Source organism: Pan paniscus, chromosome 1, assembly GCF_029289425.2.
Source record: "Pan paniscus chromosome 1, NHGRI_mPanPan1-v2.0_pri, whole genome shotgun sequence".
In the NCBI taxonomy this organism is placed as follows: Eukaryota; Metazoa; Chordata; class Mammalia; order Primates; family Hominidae; genus Pan; species Pan paniscus.
The window spans coordinates 82,034,804-82,062,024 of NC_073249.2; the positions used below are offsets into that span (position 1 = coordinate 82,034,804).

Genomic DNA, 27,221 nt, shown 5'->3' on the forward strand with positions numbered 1-27,221 from the left:
TCTCAAAGGAAGAAAGTCAAGGCTTAGTGGCTTCTTCCACATGTAATGTGTAATGAGGGGCAAGGAACCATTCTGAGCCCAGTATGGTATCACTCAGTATAATGGATTCATGCTTGTGCTCTTGATAGTGGGAGAGGTATGAGTGAGAAGAACCTACAAGAACATCAGCTGACATGGTGGCTCATACCTGTAATCCCAACTCTTTGGGAGGCTGTGGCAGGTGGATCACCTGAAGTCAGGAGTTCAAGACCAGCCTGACCAACATGGTGAAACCCTGTCTCTACTAAAAATACAAAAATTAGCCAGGTGTGGTGGCAGGCACCTGTAATCCCAGCTATTAGGAAGGCTGAGGTGGGAGAATCGCTTGAACCGGGGAGGTGGAGACTGCGCTGAGTGGAGATCGTGCCACTGCACTCCAGCCTGGGCCATATCAAGAGACTCTGCCTCAAAAAAGAAAAGAAAGAAAGAAAAAGAAAAAAAAAAAGAACATCATTAAAAATCCCTGAGGAGCATTTAGAGTATTGGGTGGCACAAACAGATTCTGCATGATTGGTGAGGATGGCTTCAACACGGCAGCTTTATTTCTCTTTAACAGAGTCAGCAGCATCAAGGCATGAGGGATCTTGGCACAAACATCACCCCAAAGAAGAAGAAATCTGGATGCCCCAGGACAGCTAAAAAGCCACTCTGTAAACACTTAAGACATTCCAGAATCTTTCCCAAAATGTTTAGAGACTTTGAAGAAAAAATTCTATAATACAGCAGGGTGGTTGCAAACATGTGCTTTGGAATTTGAGTCTCAACTCTACCATATATTAGCTGTGTGATCTTAAGACCCTTAAGTTACACAATCTCTCTGAAACTTACTCTTCTTATCTATAAAATTAATAAAAATAATTACTGCACAGAGCTGTGAGGAGTATATAAGTAAATCATTTAGCAAAGGCGTGGCACATAGTAAGCACTCAATAAATGAGAGCAGAGCAGAAGATATAACATGAACCTAGTTCTATGCCCTAACTTCTAAGGGCTAAGAAACAGAAAAGGGAGAGGGAGAAGTTAAAACATCTCCCTAACTGCTCACTCACTCTCTTTCTCTTCTCTTTTCAGACATCTAGGAGATTTCAAATATTTGCATTTTACCACATTTCTCTTAGGAACCTGAGTCCTCTATCTATGCTTCCTAATTCTCAGCAACACCCTTTGGAAGAAGGTATATAGCAATGATAACCTGGACTTGACTAGAGAATAACTATTAGACACTGTCTGGCCAGAGGGTCGCTAGGTTCTCATTGAAGCTAAAAAAAAAAAAAGGAAAAGAAAGAAAAAAGATAATGAATAAACAAAGGGGTTTAAAGGCAAAGATATAAAGATCCCAGGAGACAACCACAATTTCTCAATTTATGCACTATGGTGAACGGAGCCAACTGACCTCTGCTTTCTTACGGCAGCAAAAATTCCAAAGACTTTTGTCTGGACTCTAGGGCACTGCTAATGTCAAACGACTTAGCAAAGTAAGAGTGGAAAAGGAAAAAAGGAATATCATTCAAGATACATGAAGGCTTAATGTCACCAGCCTTAGGGGTCAAGTCTCAGAGCCATATGACACTTGAGACCTCAGGAGATGCTTCTAGTTCTTCTAATAATTATACTGTCTTCGATGGGGCTAAAAACTAATCTATAATAAATTATATGCCAAAGCTTACCATTTTACTCTCCCTTTTAAAATGACATCTGTGGTCTTAGAGAGCAAGATTAAAAATCTTTCCAAGGTTGAGGTACACGTGAGATGCATGTCTTACACAAATAATTCAAATTCTCAGATAAAAGATATAACCCAAAAACAGTCAGGCTCCAGTTAGAAGGCTCTAATCATCCAGTAGAGACGTGACTGTGGCTGTACTATGTTAGCTTCAGTGTGGATGCAAAGTGGATGGTGAGAAATATTTAGTAGGTAGACCAGCATCCACTGGATAGAGGGGAAACAGCAATATTTCTGAAAAGCTATGTTTTTCCCAATTAAATCATGTTTTTAAAACTCAGTGGGAAAGACCAATCTTTAAAGAAATCCTATAACATATCCCTTATAAGTTTTAAAAACATTTTGTAATACAAATAAGATGTTCCATTTTTCAAAAATTTGCTGCAAATTTTCATATTAGATCAATCATATTTTCTTAAAAGTTGTGACTGTTGGGAATTTAATCTGTCCTTTGGTATTATTTATTTGAGTAGATGTTTCCTGTCTGTCACTTCTCACTAGCATCTAGGCTCCCTGCTGCATCCCATACATAAACAGTGCCTTGTGCCCAGCAGGTGTTCATTTACGTTGAATAAGTAAATAAATTAGACTTAATGAAAACACAAACTTGCATTTTATGTTCTTTTGCACATAGCTGTCTTTCACTTAACATTTATCTTTTTCTTTTGGCAGCATCTAAGCCTAGTGGATATCCTGGAGTTGGAGTAAAAAATATATATATTTTATAAGACTAAGTTTCTATTTTACTATCCTGACTAGTAAATAAGTAAAAGGCCAAGGGAACTGATAATGAGAAATAAGCAATGCATGAAATCACACTTTGGAAAAATATTCTTCTTGCATAAACACATATTGAGGACCTACTATACCATGCTAAATCATAACTACATATTGCAAACTCCTAACAAACTGTTGTCAAGACATGCCTATGCCTCACTGCCATTTAACAAATATTTTTAGCATCTACCATATCCACTATGATAAGCACTAGGAATACTTCTATAAACAAGACAGATGATTTGTCTGTCCTAGATTCTGATGGAGGAAAAAAAAGAGAAGAAAAACTATATAGAAATTACAATAAGGAAGTAAACGGCAAACCAGCAAATAGTAACAGGTAAGTACCCTAGAATAAGGTGGTCAGAGAGGCTTCTCTAAAGAAGTGAAACTTAGAGCCTCTGTGATGGAAAGGAGCCAGCCCTGGGCAACATCAGAACAGCTAGTTCAAAGGCCGGGAGGTGGGAATGAGTGTCACAGAGCAGAAAGATGGCAGTGTGGCTTGAATATAGTGAGAAAGGGGTGGTGGGTGGTACAAGTTGAGGTCATAGAGGTAGGCAGAAACCAGATCACAAAGAGCTTTTCAGGCCATGGGAAGTTTAGATTTCATTCCAAGTGCAATGGGAAGCCATTAAGGATTTTAAAAAAGAAGGCAACATGATCTGATTTGCATTTTAACAAAATCATTCTTGCAGTTTTGTGAAGAATGGATTAAAAAGAACCAAGATGAGTACTGGGCGTGGTGGCTCATGCCTGTAATCCCAGCACTTTGGGAGGCTGAGGCAGGCCAGTCACTTGAGGTCAGGAGTTCCAGACCTGGCAAACATGGTGAAACCCGTCTCTACTAAAAATAAAAAAATCAGCCAGATGTGGTGGCTCACGCCTGTAATCCCAGCACTTTGGGAGGCCAAGGCGGGTGGATCACGAGGTCAGGAGTTCGAGACCAGCCTGGCCAACATAGTGAAACCCAGTTTCTACTAAAAAATACAAAAATTAGCTGGGCATGGTGGCATGCGCCTGTAGTCCCAGCTACTCGGGAGGCTGAGGCAGGAGAATCGTTTGAACCAGGGAGGTGGAGGTTGTGGTGAGCCGAGATCGCGCTACTGCACTCCAGCCTGGGCAACAGTGCGAGACTCCATCCCCCCAAAAATAAATAAATAAAATAAATTTAAAAATAAATAGAAAAATCAAAAATTAGCCAGGCATGGTAGTGCATGCCTGTAGTCCCAGCTACTTGGGATGCTGAGGCACAAGAAGAATCACTTGAATCTGGGAGATGGAGATTGCAGTAAGCCGAGATTGTGCCACTGCAGTCCAGCCTGGGCGAGACAGAGCAAGACTCCAGAGGGGGAAAAAGAGGAAAAGCAGCTGGGAGGCTATCACAGTAATATAGGCAAGAAATGATGGTGACTTTGACTAGGCTAGGAGTGGAGGTAGAAAAAACATCAATTCCAGATGCATTTTAAAGATGGGAGAACTGATTGGATGTGAAGGACAGGGAAGAATCAGGCATGGACCCTAGGTTTCTGGCCTGCACAATTAGATGTATGGAGGTTCCATTTACTGACATGGATGGTACAAATTACCGAGATTTAGTCCTCATATACTGTGTGCTCATTTCAATTACCAAATTCAGTGAATTCTTATCACATTTAATCTCTCTTCATCTGACAATGCTGAAATACCAAACTCACCTGGTTTTTCTCTTAACTCACAGAGACTCTTTCTCAGGTTTCATATACCCCAAAACTCCGTCTTTGGCTCTCTGCTATGTTCTTCAGTGCATTTTCCCTGGATGACCTCATCCAAACAATCCAAGCTTTAACTATTAGCCACATAACTCTCTAAATCTCCATTTCCAACCAGAACTTTCTCCTCACCTCCAGAACTGTCTATCCAATTGTTTTCTGCCCATCTCCATTTGGATGTCTTACCCGCATCTCAAACTCAACATATTCAAAAGTATCTCCATCATCTTCTTCCCCCAAGACTCCTATTTCCCCATCTGTGAAAAGGCCAAAAATATGCCCAGCTTCCCAAGCCCAAAACCTATGATCATTTTATCCACCTCCTCTTTCAAGCCTGCATCAATGTTTCCAAGCTCTATCAAACGTACTTTCTAAGTGGCGCATCAACATGTGTCCTCTCTTCATAGCCCAGTGCTTGAATTCAGATCTTCATCATCCTCCCCGGGATTATTACAACAGTCCTCTGCCTTCTCTGGCTTCAGCCTCACCCCACTCTAACCCACCCTTCACATCTCAATAGACAGAGAAATCCTCATTGGATTAAGTGTGGCAGACAAGGCCCTTTGTAAGTTGGTGCCCTTGGCAGGCTCTCCTGCCTCAACTCCCACCATCCCCCTTATATACAGTCCAACCTCCCACTATACTGAACTACCAACAGGTTCATTCATAACTCTGTATGTACTTCTGCCCCTCCCCCATGCCTACCCAGTTTAAACTCCCTTCCTCCAGTAGCCTGAACTACAGTCTGAGATAATGACCCTCCTTCAAGCTCCCACAGTACATCTTTACCAATGTGCTTCTGACCCTACACAGTGGCACACACCTGTAGCCCCAGCTGCTTGGGAGGAAAAGGCAGAGGAATCACTGGAGCCCAGGAGTTTCAGTTCCAGAGCAGCCTGGGCAACACAGTGAGACCTAACCTCCCACCTTTTAAGTGTTAAGCACTTAAAAGGTGCTCAGTAAATGTTTGCTGAGTAACTGTCTTGATAAAACTTTAGAAGCTATCCTGTAAAAGATAAACTCTTATGTGCAGTATCCATGACCAGAAAAAAGGTGATTTGGCAAGAATTTTAGATTCAATAATTTTCTAAGTTGAACCAATAACATCAGCTGCTAATTTTTACATATCAACATTCATCTTCATTACTGAAGAATTACGTCCAAGTTGTATGGGGCTATTACTCTAGTGATCTTTTCACTACTATGTAGTTTTGCACTCCTTCTACGGTTAATACCCTGATTTTAATTAAGATCACCCTAACTGCTTTGTCCTCCATAGCAATGTCTGACCTCTCATGCATAACAATTCTGTCTGAAGCATATTTCTGATAAACCTTAATTTTAGGCTATTTTCTACTTGTTTGATTAAACACAAATACCACCACCAACAAACACACTTTTAACCTTTTTTTCTAAGACAAAATACAGAATGGATTGTGCCTTACACAAAGTGTGTCATCATCTGTCAACCCCTGGACGGTAGGGAGACTTTTACATTTACGCTTTACAGCCCCTGGAATCACTGTTTAAGTGGAACAGTTGGTGATCCAACAGAACTTCACCTAGTTTCCCTGATCCAAGGATTATATTAAGAACTTTTCCATGAAGAAAGAAATTACTGAGTAAACTCTGGTATTCAGATACTGTGATGCTAAATCATAACTGACATTTTGAAAACAAAGGGAATGAAAAAAATCTACGTGGTTTCTTAGCAGCTGGCCCTCTTTATAACTATTATTTAACTAAATTCGGAGACAGCAACAAGTACTTTGCTTTGAACAACAACACAGAAAAGTCCTGTGGCAGATACCACTTCAGATGTCCATAAAACTCATCCAATTCCCATAAATTGAGCCCGAGGTTTACCTTAAGCTTGAGTCACAATATTTGGTAAGAAAAAGGAGCTTTTTTTTTCCTTTAGGAAAATTATGCTTTTTAATGCTCTATGTCTTGTCAAATTATGGTGGCTACGTCTGGAATTATGACGGATTTGACCAAATTCTTTTAAGCCAGGCCATCTCACTGGTATTCCAAGCTCTTTGCATTCTAACCTAGAAGTAACAATATTTTTTTATTGGCGTTTTGCAGACCACGGAAATGAGACTCTTTTATTACGGAGACTTAAAACTGAATGAGAGCATGGGAAAGGGAACTTACAAGTACAACAAAACCCTGGCTTAACAGGAAACAAACCAACAAAGGCCCTACAAATGAAAAACCTGCAACCTTCCGCCACCTCCCAAAGGTGAAGAACGCCAGAACCCTAGTTCCTGAGTCAGAATCCGGGAGGGCCCAGACGATCCAGAGTCACAACGAGGAGAGGGCAGGGTGCGCCGCGAGGGCTCACCGCAGCCGCCCGCCGGGCCCGCTCCCCTGGACCGCCCCCCGGGAAGGAGCAAGGTAAAGCACTCTCCCCTCCTCCTCCGCACTCGAGGATCCAGGAAGGAGAAGAAAGAGGCTCTGCGCCTTCCCGGCCAGTCGCTGGGGCCCGCGTTCCCCATGGGCTGGGTCCCCTCGGCCCCAGAGAGCGCAGGCCGCGCCCCCTCCCCACCTCGGCTCTCAGTGCGCGCGCCTGGCCTGCGACCGCCGCGAGGGGCGTGTGCCGGGCCCGGGAGCCCCACTCCCCGGCCCCAGCCCTGGTCCTGGCATCACTTACAGAGCCCAAGCGCCGCCGCCAGCACAGACCACAGCCAGCGCCGGCTGTCTGGGGCTGCAATCACCGCCCCGGCTCCGGCGGGCGCTGCCATCGTCCAGCCGCTGCAGTCGCCGCCGCCGCGCCCCTGAGCCCGGGTCCCCGCTGAGGTTGGCTCGGCTTGGGGAAGAGGCTTCTGATCTCTCCGCCACCCGCGCCGGGTGGCACCTCCACGCCGCGCTCCCCACTCCGGTCCCAGCCGCGGCTCTCCAGCTCTGCACCGAAGCCTCAGCCCCACTCCGGCCTTCGCTGTCCGCTCATTGGCCTGCCCGCACCCTTTTAAGGACGCGATTGGAGAGTCAGGCTGTCCATCATCCGTCCGCCGGGAAGGCCCCGCCTCCTCGGTCCCACCCAGGCGCCTCGGCCCCGCGCGGAGGCCGGGTCTGCAGCGGTCCCAGGCCGAGCCGAGCCTTCCGCCTGCCTGCGTGGCTGTCCGCCTGCGGGCCCCACCAGCCAGCGTCTCCTCTGCCTTTCTCAGGGTCCAGTCCCGTGGTCCTCTTCATTGTCTCTCCTCGCCACGGGTCTTTGCTGGGTACTAACCTCGCCTCCGTTTCAGCTCTTCTTGTTCTCTGCCGGCCTCACCTAACGAAAAAGAAGCAATTCATTTACCTTAAAAAGAAAGAAAAGACAGAAAGAAAAATAGTGAGGCGTTCAATTGATGGGGGAGAGACTTCTGATTCAGTCGTCCAGGTGGAACACGTTCCCCGTGCCGTGTCCCCAAGGCCTGTCCTTTGCGTGGACTAGATAATGTATGTGCTGCAATTTGCGAAATCTACTAGTTTAAAAAGAAGTCTCCATCTTGCCCTAACCTCCTCTTAGGAACCTCCCTCCTGGCTTCAGAAGGATGGGAATCTGGAACTCTTTCCTACTACCTGAAAAACAAATGAAAATGCTTTTTGATTGTTTCGCTTTCGCATATCAGTGTTCCTGTCTGTGTCCGTGAAAAATAGAATGCAGAAGTTCCCGACACTGATTCTGAAGTGCCCTGCAGAAGTTCCCGACACTGATTGCTGGCCCTGCTCAACTTGGTTGCCTTGGCCCAGAACAGTCTGCCACCTACGGGTTGTCCAATAAATAGGGGAAATATTTGGAAGGATCCTTATGAAAATGGCTTACAAAAGGGAAAAATGGGGGACAGGGGCACAAGAAAGATGAGTGTGAAGGAGGAAAAGGGAAGATTCAGGTGGGAGGCCGATACGATGAGGAAGGGAAGCAAGCTTTAGACAATTAGGACAAGAGCGGGGGAAGAGTATGGTGAGAACCCAAAATGCAACCTCTCACTTCAGGGTTTTTGTCTAAGGTCAGTCTTAACAATGCCATTCCTGATATCTGTGCTGTTTCAGCTAACATTGTAGTACAGCGAAATCATAAGAACATTAGTGAGAAAAAAACTTAAAAAAAAAAAAATACCGGAACCACTTTGCCCTATTTCTGTCAGCAGATCCTTCTGAAGTTGTATCTCAAATGCCATAGGTTGGAAAAGATACCAATGCATTAATTGAACCATGGATGTAGAACACCTGGGCTTTACTCTCAAGAAGCATATCGTCTACTAGTGTACACAAACAAGTACTCAATTACATTTGTAAAAATGAGGGCCGGGTGCGGTGGCTCACACTTGTAATCCCAGCACTTCGGGAGGCCGAGGCGGGCAGATCACGAGGTCAGGAGTTTGAGACCAGCCTGGCCAGCGTAGTGAAACCCCATCTCTACTAAAAGATACAAAAAAATTAGCCGGGTATGGTGGCGCGTGACTGTACCCAGCTACTCGGGTGGCTGAGGCAGGAGAATCGCTTGAACTGAGAGAAGAGAGACAGAGCCTCTCATATTGTTTTATACTGTTTTATACTCAGAAAAGGAAAGAGAAGCGAAATTAAAGGCAGGTAACCCGGCGCCTAAGAACCAGACCCGAAACCAGGCCTTGGCCTGCCTGACCTAAGCCCGGTAGTTAAAGATCGACCCCTGACCTAACCGGTTATGTTATCTATGGATTCCAGACATTATATGGAAAGGCATTGTAAAAATCCCTGTCCTGTTCTGTTTCGTTCTGATTACTGGTGCATGCAGCCCCCATTCACGGTACCCTCTGCTTGCTCAATTGATCATGACCCTCTCACGCGGACCCCCTTAGAGTTGTGAGCCCTTAAAAGGGACAGGAATTTCTCACTCGGGGAGCTAGGCTCTTGAGGCAGGAGGCTTGCCGATACTTCCGGCCGAATAAACCCCTTCCTTCTTTAACTCCGTGTCTGAGGAGTTTTGTCTGCGGCTCATCCTGCTACAGAACCTGGGAGGCAGAGGTTGCAGTGAGACGAGATCACGCGCCATTGCACTCCAGCCTGGGCGACAGGGCGAGACTCCGTCTCAAAAAAAGGAAGAGTGAATAAAGAAGAAACCCAAGGCCAGCAGGGACAGTGACTCTCAGCAGTGTTTAAAGCTTCTCTGCTGATTGTGATGTACCTCAGCCACATATACCTCGCTGTCCTAAAATCCACTGGCCCAAGAAGCATCTAGAAAGATTCACCAAGGATAAAACATTTAAGGTGAACTTTAAAAGATGAATAATTCACCAGAGAGAAAACAGGAAAAGCAAACTCAGAGAACCGAGAAAACAGGAAAAGCACATTCAGAGAAATGAAATCACCTACCAAGTGTGAGAAACATTAGGTGAATCCTTTGTGGTTTGCAACTTGAGGGGAGTGAGGGAAAGAGGGGAAGAGAGAATGCCAGGAAAGGAGGCTGCGGTCATATTTTGAAGAGCCTTGAGTTGTGTTTTTTCTGGAGGCAGTGGAGAGTGCTGAAAGGGGTGTAAGAAGTTCAGATCTGTGTTTTAAAAAGGTAACCACTGCAGCAGGGCAAGAATGAAGAGAGCAGGAAATAAGGTATTAATAGTGGGGATGAGAAGACAGGATTTGAGAGACATTTCACGAAAAGAATTACAGGACTGGGTATAAATTGGATGAGAAGTATAATCACGAGAAAAAGAGTCCCAATTTCTAGCCTGTCTGTCTTTGTCTTCAAGATCTGTTGCCAGACGAAAATTGGAATGTGGGTGGTGTCCCAGGAACCCTGAGAATTTGATTCCTCGCAGATAACAATCAGATAGATTCAAAGAGGAATCCCAGGCCACCTTGAGAAAGATTCGCCTGAAGCCAAATCAGTTTCACAAAGAATGTCTTAATCCAGAAGCATTGCTGCTAGAAAATTTTGAAAATTGGAAAATTAGAGTTCTAGTGTCTCCTTCCCCTTGGCACAGAGACACCAAATTGGGGGAACGAGGGTAAAAGGGTCCTTAGGGAGGTGTTAATTCTTACAGGAGAAGGCTGTGTTGCCAGACTTCTAAATTCACTGTAGCTGGGATAAAATTTTCCTCAAGATACACTGTTTTCCTGGGCCCTGCAACAATCTGTGTACTACATCTGCTTCACAAGGACCTAATTCTAGGGAAGCATGTGCCTGGACAGATAGCGCAGGCATTCCTCCTACCAAATAGGGATATTTCCCACTGTCAATGAAGCAATCAAGATTCTGAGTTTTGTTATTGTCAGTCTTTCTGCATCATTGTTATGACAGTCAAATGAGATACTCAAGTATTTGGCCTGCCGAATAACAGACAAGTTCCTTTTTAATGATTAGATACAAGTAGAAGTTGGGGGGAAAAATCTAAAATGATAATAGCTATAGTAAATTCAAAAGGGAAAAGAGAGAGAGCAGGGAGACTTCTTGAGACTGAGGCTTTCAGATATCTGAAGTGGTTATATTATTTTCTCTAACCAGTTATATTCTACAGCTTCCTCATTTTAAGGAGAAAAGCAGTATAAACTTCTTAGGTGTCCAGGGCATATTTTTTTCCAGTTAGATTTTGATGAATACACTATCCTGGCAATCTAGAACTTATTAACATTGTACAAGGTATTCTTATCCTCCCTCCTTTCCTGGAGCCCTAAGAAGAACTGAAGACTCAAGTTAGGGCAGTTTTAAATAAAACAAAGAAGGGTAAAGACAGCGCTAGATTTTCTATAATTTTCTGTTGTCAAACCATAGGAAGAAAGTGGACAGTTTGGAGTCGGTCACATAGTACTTGTTGTTAAATGTTTGTTGAAGAATGAGTAGGCTGGGCGCCGTGGCTCACGCCTGTAATCCCAGCACTTTGGGAGGCCAAGGCGGGCGGATCACAAGGTCGGGAGTTCGAGAACAGCCTGGCTAACATGGTGAAACCCCCGTCTCTACTAAAAATACATTTGGTGCCCACCGTTTGTAATCCAGCTACTTGGGAGGCTGAGGCGGGAAAATTGCTTGAACCCGGGAGGCAGAGGTTGCAGTGAGCTGAGATTGCGCCACTGCACTCCAGCCTGGGTGACAGAGCAAGACTTCCATCTCGGAAAAAAAATAAAAAAGAATGAGCAATGAATGAATGAATGAATAAACCGATGAATGTATGACATATGAAATAAAATTAATGAATAGGTCTATTTAGGATAGTCACTCTGTCTACTTGTTTCCTATCTGGTTGGTTATTTGCTAGAATGACAATTCACAATTACTGTTTGTCAATGTGTTTGTCAACGTGTTAGGGAAGCAGCAGCCTAGGAAAGCTAGAATAATGCCATTTTAAGTTCGGCTCCATTTTAGGACTAACAAGGCACATTCCTTGCCTGCCACGACCTATAGTCATGGGATGTTTATAATTAAGGAAACAGCCTGAAGATAACTAGGACTGACTCCTACAACAGCAAGAAGTCCAAATGTCCTAATATCTACAACAATATATGCCTTTAAGATAATCACAGTTATGCTTTTACGTATTCACACACTAAAATGTCAATAATTGTCTTCTTTAAATCAATAGAGTAACAAAATTTGTCATGTTGTCTGCTCACCCGTATGTAGGCACAGCTTAGCCTAGCTTTTACATAGGTAAGATCACTATATAAGAAAAACTTAAGAACGGAGTGTTTCTCCTCCTACTTTCTGAGAACGTCCTGCTCTGTAACGGAGTAGTTTCCAATAAACTTGCTTCTTTCACCCTGAATTCTTTCCTGCACGAGATCCAAGAACCCTCTCTCCAGGTCTCGGTGAAGACCCCTTTTTCCAGCAACAAAAGTACTAAAATGCAGTGAGCCATGATCATGCCACTGCACTCCAGCCCGGGCGACAGAGTGAGACCCTGTATCAAACAAACAAACAAACAAAAAACACCTAAAATTCGTATTGTTAAGGAATTTGGGACAAATTGTAATCATTCAGAATCATTCATTGAGCACTAGCTTCCTTATGATAAGACTCAATGCTAAGTATTTAAGAATTTAGGGCCAGGCAGGGTGGTAATCCCAGCACTTTGGGAGGCCGAGGCGGGTGGATCACGAGGTCAGGAGATCGAGACCATCCTAGCTAACACGGTGAAACCCCGACTCTATTAAAATACAAAAAAATTAGCCGGGCGTGGTGGCGGGCGCCTGTAGTCCCAGCTACTCGGGTGGCTGAGGCAGGAGAATGGCATGAACCCAGGAGGCGGAGCTTGCAGTGAGCCGAGATCGCGCCACTGCACTCCAGCCTGGGTGACAGAGCTAGACTCTGTCTCACAAAAAAAAGAAATTAGGCCGGGCGCAGTGGCTCACGCCTGTACTCCTAGCACTTTGGGAGGCCGAGGAGGGTGGATCAACTGAAGTCAGGAGTTGGAGACCAGCCTGGCCAACATGGTGAAACCCACCTCTACTAAAAATACAAAAATTAGCTGGGCGTGGTGGCCTATGCCTGTAATCCCAGCTACTCGGGAGGCGGAGAATCGCTTGAACCTGGAGGGCGGAGGGGGCGGAGGTTGCAGTGAGCCGAGATCACACCACTTCTCTCCAGCCTGGCGAAAGAGCGAAGCGAGACAACGTCTCAAAAAAAAAAAAAAAAAAAAAAAACAAGAAAGGAAAAAGAATTTAAAATATAGTTAAGAAGCCATGCCTACTATATCTAATTAAAGATATTGGGACAATCGAACAGCAATCACACAATTGGTTGCCAATTCTACAGTAGAATTTCGTGTTGGTGTAGGTGTCTTGCGCTCTAAAGAAGTTACAGTTGGAGGAGATAAGACTGAAACCCAGTTATTTACCACATACAATTGTTTTTGATATGTTAAAGGATCTTTTTCTGGGAAGGTTAGAGTTTGGGATTTGTCCAAAAGCAAACAGGTTTTCCAGCTGAAGAGAACACTTTGAGTAAAAACAGAGATGGGAATTCACAAGGCTAGATAGGTAGGGCTTTGAATATTACAATAAAAAATATCGGCAAGAAACCGAGATTTTAACATTACAGAAAAGTGCGAAAGAGAACGAATGAAACATCCAGAACTCAGTAACGGAGAGAGTCTGGAATCTGCCACAGTGACATTGTCCCACACTAATAGCCATTGATTAGCCATGAATAGAAATACAATTACAATTTTCGAAATAAGAGGTCGATATTATACTGATAGTGACAATTTTGCTGTCTTCTGTGTTACTGATTTTCAAAGAGCAAAACAGAAAAGAAAGAAAATTGAAAACGCGCTATCTATAGAAAGCAAACACAACCGAAAGATCGAATCCTAACATGCGAGCAACCACTTGAGGGCGCGGGACTAAATAGCTATGTGTTTCTTTCTGATGACACTAAGGTGGAGTTTATGTCGGCTCGTTGGTCTAGGGGTATGATTCTCGCTTAGGGTGCGAGAGGTCCCGGGTTCAAATCCCGGACGAGCCCTATTTTGGAGTAAGAATCAACTTAAAGGTGAATTTTTTGGGGGATAGATTACTAAACGTAATAAATACAGGTTGGTCAGAGTAAAACACAAAATTGAGATTTTTGGAAACTTAGAGCACACTCTACATTGAAATACCATTAAAAGGCCTCATTTTGAAAATGTAAAAAGTTTGCTAGTAATGTAGTATTGTACTATGAAAACATTGTTCCTAGCTGTCTATTCCTGGGTGCAGCGCGTGTACAGGGCCATCGGGAGCTCAGTTCTTGGCTGCCTATGGCGTGGTTTAAATTCATCCACGACAGTGCCCCTCATTGGGGGTGGGGATATCTCCTGAGCGCCCCTTTCCTCGGCAATGCTCATTCCCGAACCCCGGGACATGCTAATCCATGACGCCCCCTGCTCGTTTGGAGGAGTTAAAGGCGTGCACAGGATTCCGCACTAGGCGTCTGTTTTTCAAGAGTGTGTGTTTTACATGGTACAAAGCAATTTGAAGGCGTTGCCTTTGGGCGTACAGTAACCATATGTTGTATTAATTGAGCTCACATGGTCCCTCGCTTCAAAAAACAAAGGGGATCAACGTTTCAGCTCATGGGACCAGTATGTTTTCATTTAAGTTTCTGAATGGAATATGTGGGGAATGAGGGGGAAAAAATATGTTTTTAAATTTCGGGTGTAGGTGGGGGTAAAAGCCTGGGCTCGTCCGGGATTTGAACCCGGGACCTCTCGCACCCGAAGCGAGAATCATACCCCTAGACCAACGAGCCGCCCTCGGCAACGGCGCTCCCAGAGCTTCCCTTCAAGCTTGTTCCGCCTCTCACCTCGTGTTCCGAGCAACCACGACCTGCGACCCTTATACTGCGTGTCCTCTAATTCCCTAAGCCTCGGGTCCGGAGCGCTTACTGCCCCACAGCGTGGAGGAGCAGGGAGGGACCGGCTTTTGCCTGGTCCGGCCGTTCCAACCCCCTATCGCCGGCGGGGCCTCCACGTTCGCACGCGCTCCCGGAAGCCGCCTTCCGGCGTACGGGCTCGCCCCGGCTGTTCCACTCGCAGTGTTGGCGGGCGCCCGGGAGCCCGGGCTGAGGAAAGTCCCGGCGGCGCCCCGCCCGCGCCCAGCCCGTCAGTGCACGCAGAGCTGGGCCTGCTAGCTCCGCGAGTGGGTCGGTGAATGAAGACGGGGAGTCCGAGCGAGGGAAGGGAATACCCGAATCCTGGCTAAGAAAGGGGTGGTGGGAGACGAAATCCCATAGGAGTGAATATTAAGTTAACTCCCCGAACCTTCATTTGGGGATAATGCACTCTTTTAAGCCCTTTGCTTGTATTGAACTCACCTGATATTCGTAATAATCCCCTAGGTGCCATTGTATCTCCATTTGCAGATGAGGAAACTGAGGCTCAGAGATGTTAAGTCGCTCACATAAATCCACAGGGCTAGGAGCTGGCGGTGGCGCTGGTCTAGGAACTCCCGAGGTGCTGGAGGGTGGGAGAACTGGGGGCTGGGGCGTGTGAAAGGGACTGGAGAGGGGGGAGAAGATTGGTACCTCGGTAGCTTGGAGGAGAGAGGGCAGTGGCAGTGGGCCGGGTCTTTTCCCTCCCATCCAGCAGAAAATGTGAGCCTGCCCTACTGCCCTTCTGCCCAGAGGAGCGGGAGTCCGAGTGCGGGGTCTCCCGCGGGTGTGGTTTCCCGGCCTGGGGTCTAGCTCGTCTTGCCTGCTTTCCGGACTGCTCTTACCGCTTCCCCCCACTTCACGACCCCAGCCCGCCACTCTGCACTCCGGCTCCTTGCAGTCTGTGGCCAAGTTGCAGAGGTCCCTTATTTCTAAAACACTCTTGCATTCTTAGGGTACTTTCAGTTCAGCGTAAAAGAAATCCATTGCTTTGTAGCCTGGTCAGACGTTCTTCCAGGTCCTGGTGGTGCTTTTGCCCTGTCACCTGCTAACCGAGAGCTTCCCACGTGCACCCGCTTCTCTGCTCTTTTCTCTCTCTCTTCCTCTCTTCCTTTTAATGTCAGTGAGCTTTTGGGACGACACTTAGCGATAGGAGGTCAGGACCAGGGTTCATGCCGGTGGGGAGTGTAACGGGAAATGCAGTGAAGACACCTCAGAACAAACAGCGAGCACTGAAAAACCTTTCTTTAGCCCACTCTGGCGATGTAGAGAGCCCTGTCGCTGGCTGGTGCAGGGGCCAGGTCTAAGGTGGGCAGCCCTGTCTACGCCTTCTATTTGTTTGGAAGTGCGTAAAACTATTGACACCCTGTTCTTGTCTGAGACCACTTTTCTTCCTCCTACTTACCTAAGGTGTGAGAACTGGATATTGTTTTATTTCTTTTCTTTTTTATTTTGAGACGAAGTGTCGCTCTTGTTGCCCAGGCTGGAGTGCAATGGCGCGATCTCGGCTCACCGCAACCTCTGCCTCCCAGGTTGAAGTGATTCTTCTGCCTCAGCCTCCCGAGTAGCTGGGATTACAGGCATGCGCCACCATGCCTGGCTAATTTTGTGTTTTTAGTAGAGACGGGTTTCTCCATGTTTGTCAGGCTGGTCTCGAACTCCCGATTTCAGGTGATCCGCCTTTCTCGGCCTCCCAAAGTGTTGGATTGAGCCACCGCGCCCGGCTGGATATTGCTTTTAACACACTGTTTGGTAGTTTGAGGATGGGTCAAGGGTGGGGAAGGTTGGGGAGAGAGTTTTCATTAGGGCAAGTCCTGAGCAGCTAAGCGTCTCCCTCCTTCCCTTTGAGAGTATGCGTGCCTTCGCTGGGGCTCTCTCTGCCTTGCCTGAACTGTATCCCACTCCTGGGAGCTTTGACATATTCCTGCCACTCACCATGTGCGTGGAACATGATAGAGGTGGACACTTCTATCTTTGCTGAGTATACACTCTCAAGGGTTTTTTGTTTGTTTTTGTTCGTTGTTGTTTTAATTTCCCAAGCCTGGGGAGAGGGATAAAAAATAAAAATAAGTTCCCAAGTCTGCTTTTCCACTCCGTTAAGTAGTTTGTAATGGCTTCATAGTATCCCATCAAGATAATGGCACATCCTTTTCTTAATTATTCTTCCACTGTATAAGTAAGTGGTGTCAAACATTTTGTTGAAATTTTGTGTATATACTTTTTTTTTTTTTTTGAGACAGGGTCTCACTCTGTCACTCAGGCTGGAGTGCAGTGGTGCCATCATGGCTCACTGCAGCCTCAACCTCCTGGGCTCAAGTGATCCTCCTACCTCAGCCTCCCAGGTAGCTGGGACAGGCATGTGCCACCTACACCCAGCTAGTTCACCCACACCTGGCTAATATTTTTGTATTTTTTTGTAGAGATGGAGTTTCACTATGTTGCCCAGGCTGGTCTCCCAACTCCTGGGCTCAAGTGATCTGTCCACTTCGGCCTCCAAAGTGCTGGGATTACAGGCGTGAGCCATTGCACCCTGCCCCTTTCCATGTACTTTGGATTATTTCCTTAGGACACACTCCCAGAGTTGGCCTGGTCACAGAGATAAACACTGATCCTTGGCCACTTTTATAACTCTTGATGCAATTCTGTGCTAAGGAGCTTGGCTTGGCTGGTTAAAAAGTAAGATGGAAACGTGGAAGAAGAGGACCAGTGGCTCTTAGATAACTTTAAAGCCCATGATTTGATCTTTTAATTTCATTTAAGGGTTTTGATGGCATCAAAGCTTTTGAGAATGCTGATAATAAGTATTATTGACGATAACAATTTTGACTTGGGGTCAGATGCATAAAAAGGAGTAAAACAAATTAGAAAACTAGTAAATCCATTAGGAGATGATTAGAATAACTCTGGGATGACATTATTGAAACTGTGAATGGGCATTTAAATCACTTGTAATGGGGATTCAGTGACTATTTAATAACTACGATTTGCTGGCCACTGAATTCTTACCCAATTTAGGCTTAGGTGGTGCAGACTTGGCTCTGTCTAGCAAGATCAGTCCTTAGGAATAAGAATACAATTAATTACATGGGTTCACCACTCCAAGGAACCTTCTCGCTAACTTGGCACACAAGACTGGCCTCATGCTCATATGCTGAGCCTTGTTTGCTGCTTGTGGGGTTATGTACTAATGGACTAGAAGGCCATGGCAGTTGTCTTGGTAGGCTTGTGTCACGCACAGCAAGCCTTCCTCCAATTTAAACAGAAACTTGGATCTGACTGAAAATTTGTGTCTTTTTCCAGATTCTAGACCAATATCCAGCAAAAGCTTCAGCTACGTTTTACTAAACATATTTCTATTTGGTTTCCCTCAGTGATCCTTTTTATGAGGTTTAGATCATGTGTCCCTCTGAATTTTGCAGTACCTTCATTGAATCACTATTAATGAATTCTTGGAATTGCCTCAGCCTCTTCATTTTTCATTCAAAAGGTTTTGCTTGTTTTTAAGTTCTGAGAGTACATGAGGTCAGAGGGGTAATATGAATCTCAGATGTAGATTGTGAAAGAACTGCTCTCCGCTGGGACACCTTCACTTTCACCAAGGAATCTTATTACCTGTTCATCTTATTACCCTCTGTTTTATACAGACCTAGTTCTGGTCAGATGTTTCTGGTTAACACAAAAGTGTATCATTTTCATGATCAAACTTGTGATTCTTTATGAAGACATGCTCATGAGAGTATGTTACAAAAAAGAAAGAGAAAATTAGATATAGTAAAATCCCAATTTTGCACCAACCAAGAATTAAAACAAAACGTATATAATGCACTAAAAAAAAGAAGAATATCCATAAAATAGTAACATTAGTTATCCCTAGATAGTGGACTTAAAAATACTTTTTTATTTGCTTCTTAAAATTTTTTCTTCCCCTCCACCAATTTTCTAAAATAAAGATGCATTGCTTTTACAATGAGAAAAAAATTAGGATAATTAACATTTTTAAGCCACAAAGAAAACAGGGGTCTTGAAACTGCATTTCTTTGTTCTTGGTAGAATGGAGACACAGAATTAGAAGCAATGTAAAGCAGGCCCTTTTGTGCTTCTCTATCCCTTCTGCTTCCAGAGGTGGTCAATAAGCCTGTTTCTATCACTCCTGAGAGGCCAGGTGCAACTGTGATGGGGATGTGCCTGGCACTGTCTAGCATGTGTGGCTTCCTTAGATAGTCAAACAGCAGTGACTAGTATTGGAGGTCCTATTGTTTGAAGAGGCTATTATTTTCTTGGGGGGGAATGAGTATCTGTGTCTTGGCAATATCCATCCTTTGAGTACCAATCATATAATTATTCTAGAATTTTGTTTCTGCATGCTGGTTAAAGTGCAATTCAGTCCACTCATTCTTTAAAACAGAAGCAACTGGTAAGTGTGGTAACTGACTTAGGGGTTTACCCAAGTTAGAGTAACTTTCTCTAATTTCTTTCTTTTCTTTTCTTTTTTTTTTTTAGAGACACAGTCTCACTCTGTCACCCAGGCTGGAGTGCAATGGCACAATCTCAGCTCACTGCAACCTTCGCCTCCTAGGTTCAAGCGATTCTCCTGCCTCAGCCCCCAGAGTAGCTGGGATTACAGGTGTGCGGCACCCTGCCCAGCTAATTTTTGTATTTTTAGTAGAGACAGGGTTTCACCGTGTTGGCCAGGCTGGTCTCGAACTCCTGACCTCAGGTGATCCACCCACCTTGGCCTCCCAAAGTGCTTGGATTACAGGTGTGAGCCACTGCACCTGGCCACTTTCTTAAATTTCTATGTAAAACTACATCATGAAGGACTAGAGTCATATTACTTGCAGGAGTACTTGGGGGGGAATCCTAGCCTTTCTTTTTTTTTTTTTTTTTTTATTGAGACCGAGTCTTACTCTGTCACCCAGGCTGGAGTACAGTGGCGTGATCTCAGCTCACTGCTGCCTCCACCTCCCAGGTTCAAGTGATTCTCCTGCCTCAGCCTCCCCAGTAGCTGGGATTACAGGCACACCAACAGACTCAGCTAATTTTTGTATTTGTAATAGAGACGGGACTTCACCATCTTGGCTGGTCTTGAACTCCTAGCCTCAAGCGATCCACCCGCTTTGGCCTCCCAAAGTGCTAGGATTACAGGCATGAGCCACCGCGCCTGCCCAGAATCCTAGCCTTTTCTGACCTCTTCCTTCGGCATCCTGCTTCTCTCATAGTGTCTTCCTGGCTGCTCCAGGCGCAGGGTGTTCAGCTCCCATGGAGAAGCCCCACAGCTTTTCAGGATTAGGAGGATGTGTAAGACATCTCTTAGTTCCTGTTTTGGATGTGGGTGGTTTTACTGTTGGCTTCCTTTACCCTCTGAGGCATGTAATACATTCATCATCTCTTCCTCCTCTGAGGAGTCTCAAAGAACCAGTTTCCTGCCCCATTTGACCACAGTGGGACTTTGCTGGAATTCCCACAGCTCTCCTGGGATTTGCGGGCAAAACTGGAATAATGGTCTCTTGTCAGCATCCATAGCCACTGTGATCAGGACATCCAGCACAGGGCTGGTGGGGAGCCTGGGTTACCCCAACAAAACTGGGAAGGCAGAAAAGTGTGTCTCCTGACCCTAGAATTTTGTGCACTTTGCTCCTCTTTTGTAACCCCCTCTGGGAAGGGTCTCAAGAAACTTCTCACACCAAGGTATAAATGACAAAGGAGGCTTCAAATAATGATCTCTCTCAGAAGTATTTGCATATTGAAGGAAGCTAATGATGACATTTCAGGTGTCTGCTATCAGATAAAAGAGGTGTTAAGCAGGGATGACTGTTGAAAATAATCCCATCTCAGCTCTGAAATCAATTCAGTCATTCATTATTTAACAAATATTTATTGAGTACCTACCATATCTGAGGCACTGTGTACAATGAAGAATAATACAAACACATTGTACTCCCCTAGAGCTACAGGTTAGCTCTGGGCACAGTAATACATTATTACATAAAATAATGAGACTGATTTTCTTGGGTGGTTTATGAAACCTAATCCCATTTTATGTGAGCATTTGGATTTTGTTCAGTGCTCTTGACATCTTCATAAACCACCTGATGATGCATTATATAGAGACATTGTTTATCCTTTTTTCACGTGGTCCATCGAGCAAAAACTTGACTAGAACTAGTTGGGGTCAAACAAAATTTAATTTTGAAGCAAACAATGGGATAGTAATTGGGTGTTTCAGGTTTTGCCCTATGGGAAACAGCTGTTGTTTTTTGCCTGCCAGCATAGCTTCTTTTGTTAACAGCACCCTGATTTCACTTTGGGGAATCTTCTTGCTCACCTTTGCAGGCCTTGTAGAGACAGTGCAGGATTGACTCACCTAGCTCCTAGCTCCAGGAGAGGGCACGCAGTCTCTGCATCTGCTTGGTTGTAACAGTTGATTCAGGTATAGACACATGAGTCACACAGGGCCTATGGAAAGCCTCTACAGGACTTTTTCCCCACAGTAATGGGGAAAGAATAAGCCCTTTCACTGGGTTTGCAGGCTGGGAAGAACCTGCTTAAGAAAATGACTGGCTGGACGTGGTGGTTCATGCCTGTAATCCCACTTTGGGAGACCGAGGCAGGCAGATCACTAGAGGCCAGGAGTTTGAGACCAGCCTGGCCAACATAGTGAAACCTGGTCTCTACTAAAAAATACAAAAATTAGCTGGGCATGGTGGTGCATACTTGTAATCCGAGCTATTAGGTTGGTGCAAAAGTAACTGCAGTACTTGGGAGGCTGAGGCACGAGAATCGCTTGAATGCAGGAGGCAGAGGTTGCAGTGAACTGTGATTGTGCCACTGCACTCCAGCCTGAGTGACAGCACGAGACTCTGTCTCATTCAAAAAAAAGAAGAGAAAAAAGAGACAGCCTTGGCTGCAGCTATTAAGGAAAACTAATTAAATAAGTTTTTAAAAAAGAAAAAAAAAGAATATGGCCAATACGAGGGAAAGCAGAGACCAATACCATGAGAGATTCCTGACATCATTTGGGTGACTGTATTTAGGTTTGTTTTTTTCAGTTCTATGAAACTGAAAAAGGGGGAGAGATTCATTGATCTGTATAGTTCTGTTTTTCATCAGCTAGTTTGAGTTGGGTTTCTGTCACCAGCAGCTGGGTGAACTTGTTCATTCAGCTGTACTAAACACATCCCTAATCAAGAAAACCTAATCATAAGACGATGAACTGGTTGCCTTTTCACGCATTTATTTCTTTGACATTTATTTATTGAACATGTAGTTAACTGGTCATAGGACAAAACCTGCATGAAAAACTGGGCATTGTTCAGGGTGACCTCCGTGAGGGGCCTGGAGTTCTGAGGCCACTGAAGCTTACCTAGTTCCACATGCAGCTGAAACAGAATCCTAACCCCCTTTTAAGTAGTGGCAGATCCCTTGAAAGCATCCAGGTTTTTTTTCTTGCTCTCTCTCTGGAGTAAGGAAGGACACAGTTTGAAATTCAAGCTAGACTACAAAGATCGTGGAAGAATGACTATGACTATTTCTTTAACTCTGTTGCTGTAGAAGAATCCGTGTTTTCTTTCAAACCCATTATGGAAGCCTGAAAGAAACAAGGTCTTCCTGGCCTGTTAATAACTTTGTGCTACCTAAGACACAGATGAATTTCTTTAATCCCAAATTTAGAAGTTCCAGTATCAACCATGCAAATAAAGCACCTGATCATGGTTGTTTTGAGAAAGGAGAGTTTTAAGCAGTGGGGCTGCAGCACCAACAAAAATCAGTCCCTGTACTTCATGAGTTCCCTGCCAAGAGCCCCCTTTATTGATGAACAAGCCCTGGGAATGGGGCCTCTATTTTTTTCACAAAATACACCAAATAATGTGACTAACAGGAGACTTGGGGGATAGAAAGGTATTCTGATGCCCACAAGCATGGTCCCGCAATGTCACATTCTTGTCATTTTTACTGCCCCTCTCTCGTCTGCTACTATGTTTAGACCCTCCAGAAGAATAATGCAGTTTCATTTTTCATATCTAAATCCCATACTTTCTGTTCCATGCCTTCCTCAAGTAAAGTGGCCCTTTTCATCACACATTCACAATCATGCACATATTCACAAAGTACTTGCCCAGATAGTGCATGTGTATAAACAACCCAAAGACATATATAAATAAAACCAAGTATTGTTTAGGGGTAGACTTCTCTGTCAATACATGGATGGTAGCTAGATTGATAGCAAGCTAGCCAGCTAGATAGATAGACAGACAAGTTTATAGATCTCAAAATAATTGACACACACATCTCCCAAATTCTGCTAATATCCAAAGTTTATCATAGCTATGACAATATCAGTCCCAACCAGGTTACAAGTTTGTTACAAATTACAAACTACTTAAAAACAGTTTTGAAAAAAAAAATATCCCAAATATTAACACTAAACACTACCCTGGAGTTAGAAAAACTGTAAATGGGATGAGGAAACTGAGGTACCAGTGGTGACATAAGGCCTTTTTGTCGGACAGACTGTTTTCTGAAGTCAGTGTAGGATGTAGTCTAACAGACCTCCAGAAGAATAATTCTTCCAACTACCAAATCAGCACACTGAGACATTAAAATACTCAAATCAGAATAAGGACCGACCCTAAGTTTAAATGTGTATTTGGATTAACATTTTTCAGCAGGAGTGTATGAAGAGGGGAGAGGATATAAGTCAAAGACTGGGTAGTCAGGCCCCCTGTCCCTTGCAGAACCCCTTACACTCACCAAACAGAATATTAAAGCAAGAGCTACCCAATAAGAAGAGACCAAAGACCCCAACTCACTCCTCTTGTGTTGAGCAGAAGAACCTGGGCTGTGAGTCAAGAAAAGCTTCCCAGGGAAACTAAGAAAAATGTTTTAATTATGTAGCTTGCACATAATGGTACTCAAGGCACCTCCCAGGAAACATCTAATCCATGCTCAAGGATTCTGGAAATGCAAATTCATCCTCACAGGATCAATCAGAGAGCCGGCATTATTCAGGTATCACTGCTTTTCTTTCAGGAGGAGATGCAACGCGGGACATGAAACCTCCTGCCATTCTGCCTCTCCATGGGAGTTCTCCACATTCTCAAGGGTGGGACAAGGGAGTGAGCCGAACCAGCGACCTCCCATGGTGGTCACCAACTGGAAAACCACAGGACAGGAAAAGCTCCTGCGAATGGAGCCCTTTTTTTTTTTTTTAAATGTTTCAATCATTATCTCTTCTAGTCCAATGTTTTAAAGACTGGTTGGCCAGTTCAAATTTGGATCAAATTGAAAAGTTGTCTCTAGGGTTTTGATACAATTTAGGGTCTTCTGTAACTTACAGGGTTTCTATTTTATGTTTATGGCCACCTAAAATTAGTTTTTAACTGATATTTGAGAACCGTAAACACTTTAGAACATTAAAAAGGAACTTTACCCAAGCAAAATCTGATCAGCTAAATTAGAGCTCAGTTCGGAGGTCAGCTGCAGGGATAGGTGGGTGTGGATAGCATCCAGGGCTCCACAGGCTGACCAGTGCCCCTGGGACTCATCACCACAGTACATTGTTTTAAGTAAGTTCTTGTTGTTTAACCAAGTCCATCAAATGACATAAACTCAAGCTGATAAAAGTCTGCTGCCCTCAGATTCAGTCTCCATCTGCAAGGGAACGTTTGGTGTGGAGGCCAGGAAATAATCCACCCTGTGTCTTCAGGCTGACTCCAGACACTCAGCATATTCTGCCTCTGCAATGGCTTCGTCTGCTGCTGCTACAACTGTTGCTGCTACCTGCAAAGAGATGTGCCCAGCAACTTCATCACTGGGGCACAATGAGCTGTTCTTCACATTTTAGTGTCCTGGACAGGAATGTCATCCTGTGAACAGGGGAGGAAAGAGTTAATTAGGAAAATGGTGAGGAAATCCTGACACTCAGCATCCCTCCTTGGGGATGATGGATCTGGCAATAATAGTAACAGTAGGAGTAATAGTAAGAATGATAGTCATAAGAATGATAGTCATAAGAATGCTATGTGCCCAACTTAGTTTTTTTTTATGCATTGACTTATTTAATGCTCACAAAAGCAATATGAGGTAGGTACTTTTATTAACTCTGTCATAGGTGAGGCAATGAAGGCACAGAGAGGTTATTTCCCCTAGGTCACACAGCTAGTAAGTGGTGAAGTCAGGATTTTAACCCAAGGATCAGAGCTTGAGTTGTCCAGTACTAAGTGACCCTGCCCACCCCTTGATGCCTGAGTTCCCTCTATCTTGGCCTCTTACCTATTCACTCATTCCCATTCAATGTGCTCTCCTGAAACACTGCTCAAGATTCTTAGGCAGCATATAAATGGAAAAAGGACAGAAAGAGTTGAAAATAAAAGACCAATACTTGAGTAAAAGGACAGTAAAATAGCTATTTATTCAACAGTCATTCTGAAGGTATTACTTTGAGATCCTTCTGTGCTAGGAGCGGTACCAGGACTCCAGCCTCGTCCCCATCAGTTCTGTAGCTGAGAAATGGAAACATTTGGGAATGTAACCACAGTACAAGGTGGGGTGTGATGTGGACCATCCTAGTGGATTATACTGAGCAGGGGGGCATTTGTCCTCAGAGCAATCAGAAAAGGCCTGTGGAGGGGAAGATAGAGGTGTGGTGAGAGGACTTCCAGGTACCAGTGAGGGCTGGGTTAAAGTGGGCTGCAAGCAATTTCAGCTGGCAGTGCAGGCATTTGGGCAAAGAGGCTGTGGGAGTGGGTGAGGAGATGCCTTGCCTAATGCAGAATGGTGGAGGGTGCAGGCTGGCTGGAGCCCCGGCCCCACTATTGGGGAGCATGGAGACAGGGAAGGTTAGGCATGTGGCACAGCCCAACCCATGGAGGAGCATGAACTCCATTTTCCAGTGGGCAGTATCAAAGGGTTTGGGATAGGAGAGCAGACAACCTATGGTATTTATAGGAAGAGGCATTTGTCACTGATGTGTAGGGTGAGTCTGGAGACCAGGAATTCTGTTAGGAATGAGTTGTGATTGTAGAGATAGAAAAGAAAGGCTAGCACTGGTATCATCATAGAGATGGGGTTGTGCCATGTTGCCCAGGCTGGTCTCCAGCTCCTGGGCTCCAGCGATCCTCATGCCTCGGCCTCCTAAAATACTGGGATCACAGGTGTGAGGCACTGTGCCTGGCCACAATTCCATTATTGATTGAGCTCCCACAAAGCGCTGGTCATGCTCGGGGCTGAAGAGGGTCAAGGAGGAGCGGTGGGTGGGAAAGGGGAAAAGGAGGAGAGACAGAGGGATCTCTGGCAAGGACAGTTAATGTGTCTGAGGGATGATTGAGGTGGGAATGCAGGGAGTGTGTCCCCAAAAGAACTGAGAAGAAATAGGGCCAAGAACTGAGTCTGTTGACCTGCCAGTTAACCAGGAGGGAGAAGAAAGAAAGAACAATGTTAACACTACAAAGTTACAAAGGTAGGGGATTCTCAAGAGAAGGATGTATTTCATCAGCTCAGGGAGAAAAGAATTTCAAATCAAATGTTGAGAAACCAAGGGGAATGACTTGGAAAGCAATTGAATCAGGCAATTAGGAAGTCAGCACTTATTGTTAATACAGCAAAGTCTCAGATTTGATATCCAAATATTTCGAATGTCTTTGTTTGGGTAAGTTAGTCTCTGGCATAGCTGAGTGCCCTACACAATACTGGATACATAATGAGTGTTTGAGAAACACTTGATAAATTTTTATTTATGTATTTATGTATGTATTTATTTATTTATTTTATTTATTTTTAGACGGAGTCTCTGTCACCCAGGCCGGAGTGAAGTGGCTCGATTTCAGGTCACTGCAACCTTCACCTCCTGGGTTCAAGCGATTCTCCTGCCTCAGCCTCCTGCATAGCTGGGATTACAGGCACACGCCACCACCCCCGGCTAATTTTTGTATTTTTAGTAGAGACAGGGTTTCACCATGTTGGCCAGGCTGATCTTGAACTCCTGACCTCAAGTGATCTGCCCGTCTCAGCCTCCCAAAGTGCTGTGATTACAGGTGTGAGGCACCACGCCCAGATAACACTTGCTAAATTTATTTGAAGTATTAGAGTTGTATCTGATTCTGTGCCCTCTTTCCAGGGCGACTTTTCCTTATAAACAGAATCCTAAGTGCAGTGACTTGATACATCCAGCTTGCCTACGATTGAAATCCCCAGCATGGCTCCTTCTTTCAGTACGATATGTTAAAACACTTGTGAGGGGCAACCTAACAGTAAGGTGACCCTTTATATTGCTTTCAGACGTCTGATGCCTTTGGCGCACTTATGGAACTTTCCCCTGTTTTCTCTCGAAGAACAAATTGCTCCAGCCTTTGTGCTTCACATAGCACCCTTCTAGGGCAGAATCCCATTTATTCTACTGCCTTGTCGTTATTTGTTTATGCCTCTGTCTTTTTCACTTTTGACTCCCAGTATCTCACATAGTGGTAGGGATAACGGGTGCTTGTTAAATGCTGATTGCATGAATGCAACCATAATTAGTTTGTCTGATCAATCTATTTCTACCGACAGAGGAACAAGATGGGAATTAGGTTAAGGGGTTAGAAAACTGCTTAGAGGTGTGTGCTGCCTCTGGGGGATCCAGGAAAGACCT

General features: G+C 44.7%; 2 protein-coding genes and 2 non-coding genes across 8 annotated transcripts in view; 1 reads left to right on the forward strand and 3 right to left on the reverse strand.

Annotated features, from left to right (window-relative positions):
• The window catches only part of MPZL1 (myelin protein zero like 1), a 69,160-nt gene extending 59,950 nt beyond the window's left edge, over positions 1 to 9,210 (reverse strand). The window contains exons 1-2 of one of the 2 annotated variants that reach the window (XM_063598551.1): positions 7,852 to 9,101; positions 6,944 to 7,561 (exon numbers count right to left, since the gene is read on the reverse strand). In XM_063598551.1, coding sequence (XP_063454621.1) covers positions 6,944 to 7,034 — 91 coding nt within the window. In that variant the 5' untranslated portion in view covers positions 7,035 to 7,561; positions 7,852 to 9,101. Of the gene's footprint in view, positions 1 to 6,943 lie in introns of both variants that reach the window. The other variant, XM_014341922.5, reaches the window with a different exon arrangement.
• Positions 9,211 to 13,636: 4,426 nt separating this feature from the next.
• Positions 13,637 to 13,708, forward strand: TRNAP-AGG (transfer RNA proline (anticodon AGG)). The gene has a single exon. It is a non-coding gene; the product is annotated as a tRNA-Pro (tRNA).
• A 693-nt stretch (positions 13,709 to 14,401) lies between these two features.
• Positions 14,402 to 14,473, reverse strand: TRNAP-CGG (transfer RNA proline (anticodon CGG)). The gene has a single exon. It is a non-coding gene; the product is annotated as a tRNA-Pro (tRNA).
• Positions 14,474 to 22,890: 8,417 nt separating this feature from the next.
• RCSD1 (RCSD domain containing 1) overlaps positions 22,891 to 27,221 on the reverse strand; it is a 75,947-nt gene continuing 71,616 nt past the window's right edge. For 2 of the 4 annotated variants that reach the window (XM_057302206.2, XM_055112038.3), the window contains one exon: positions 22,891 to 24,369. In XM_057302206.2, coding sequence (XP_057158189.2) covers positions 24,296 to 24,369 — 74 coding nt within the window. In that variant the 3' untranslated portion in view covers positions 22,891 to 24,295. Of the gene's footprint in view, positions 24,460 to 27,221 lie in introns of all 4 variants that reach the window. The other 2 variants (XM_034939725.4, XM_034939711.4) reach the window with 1 other exon arrangement.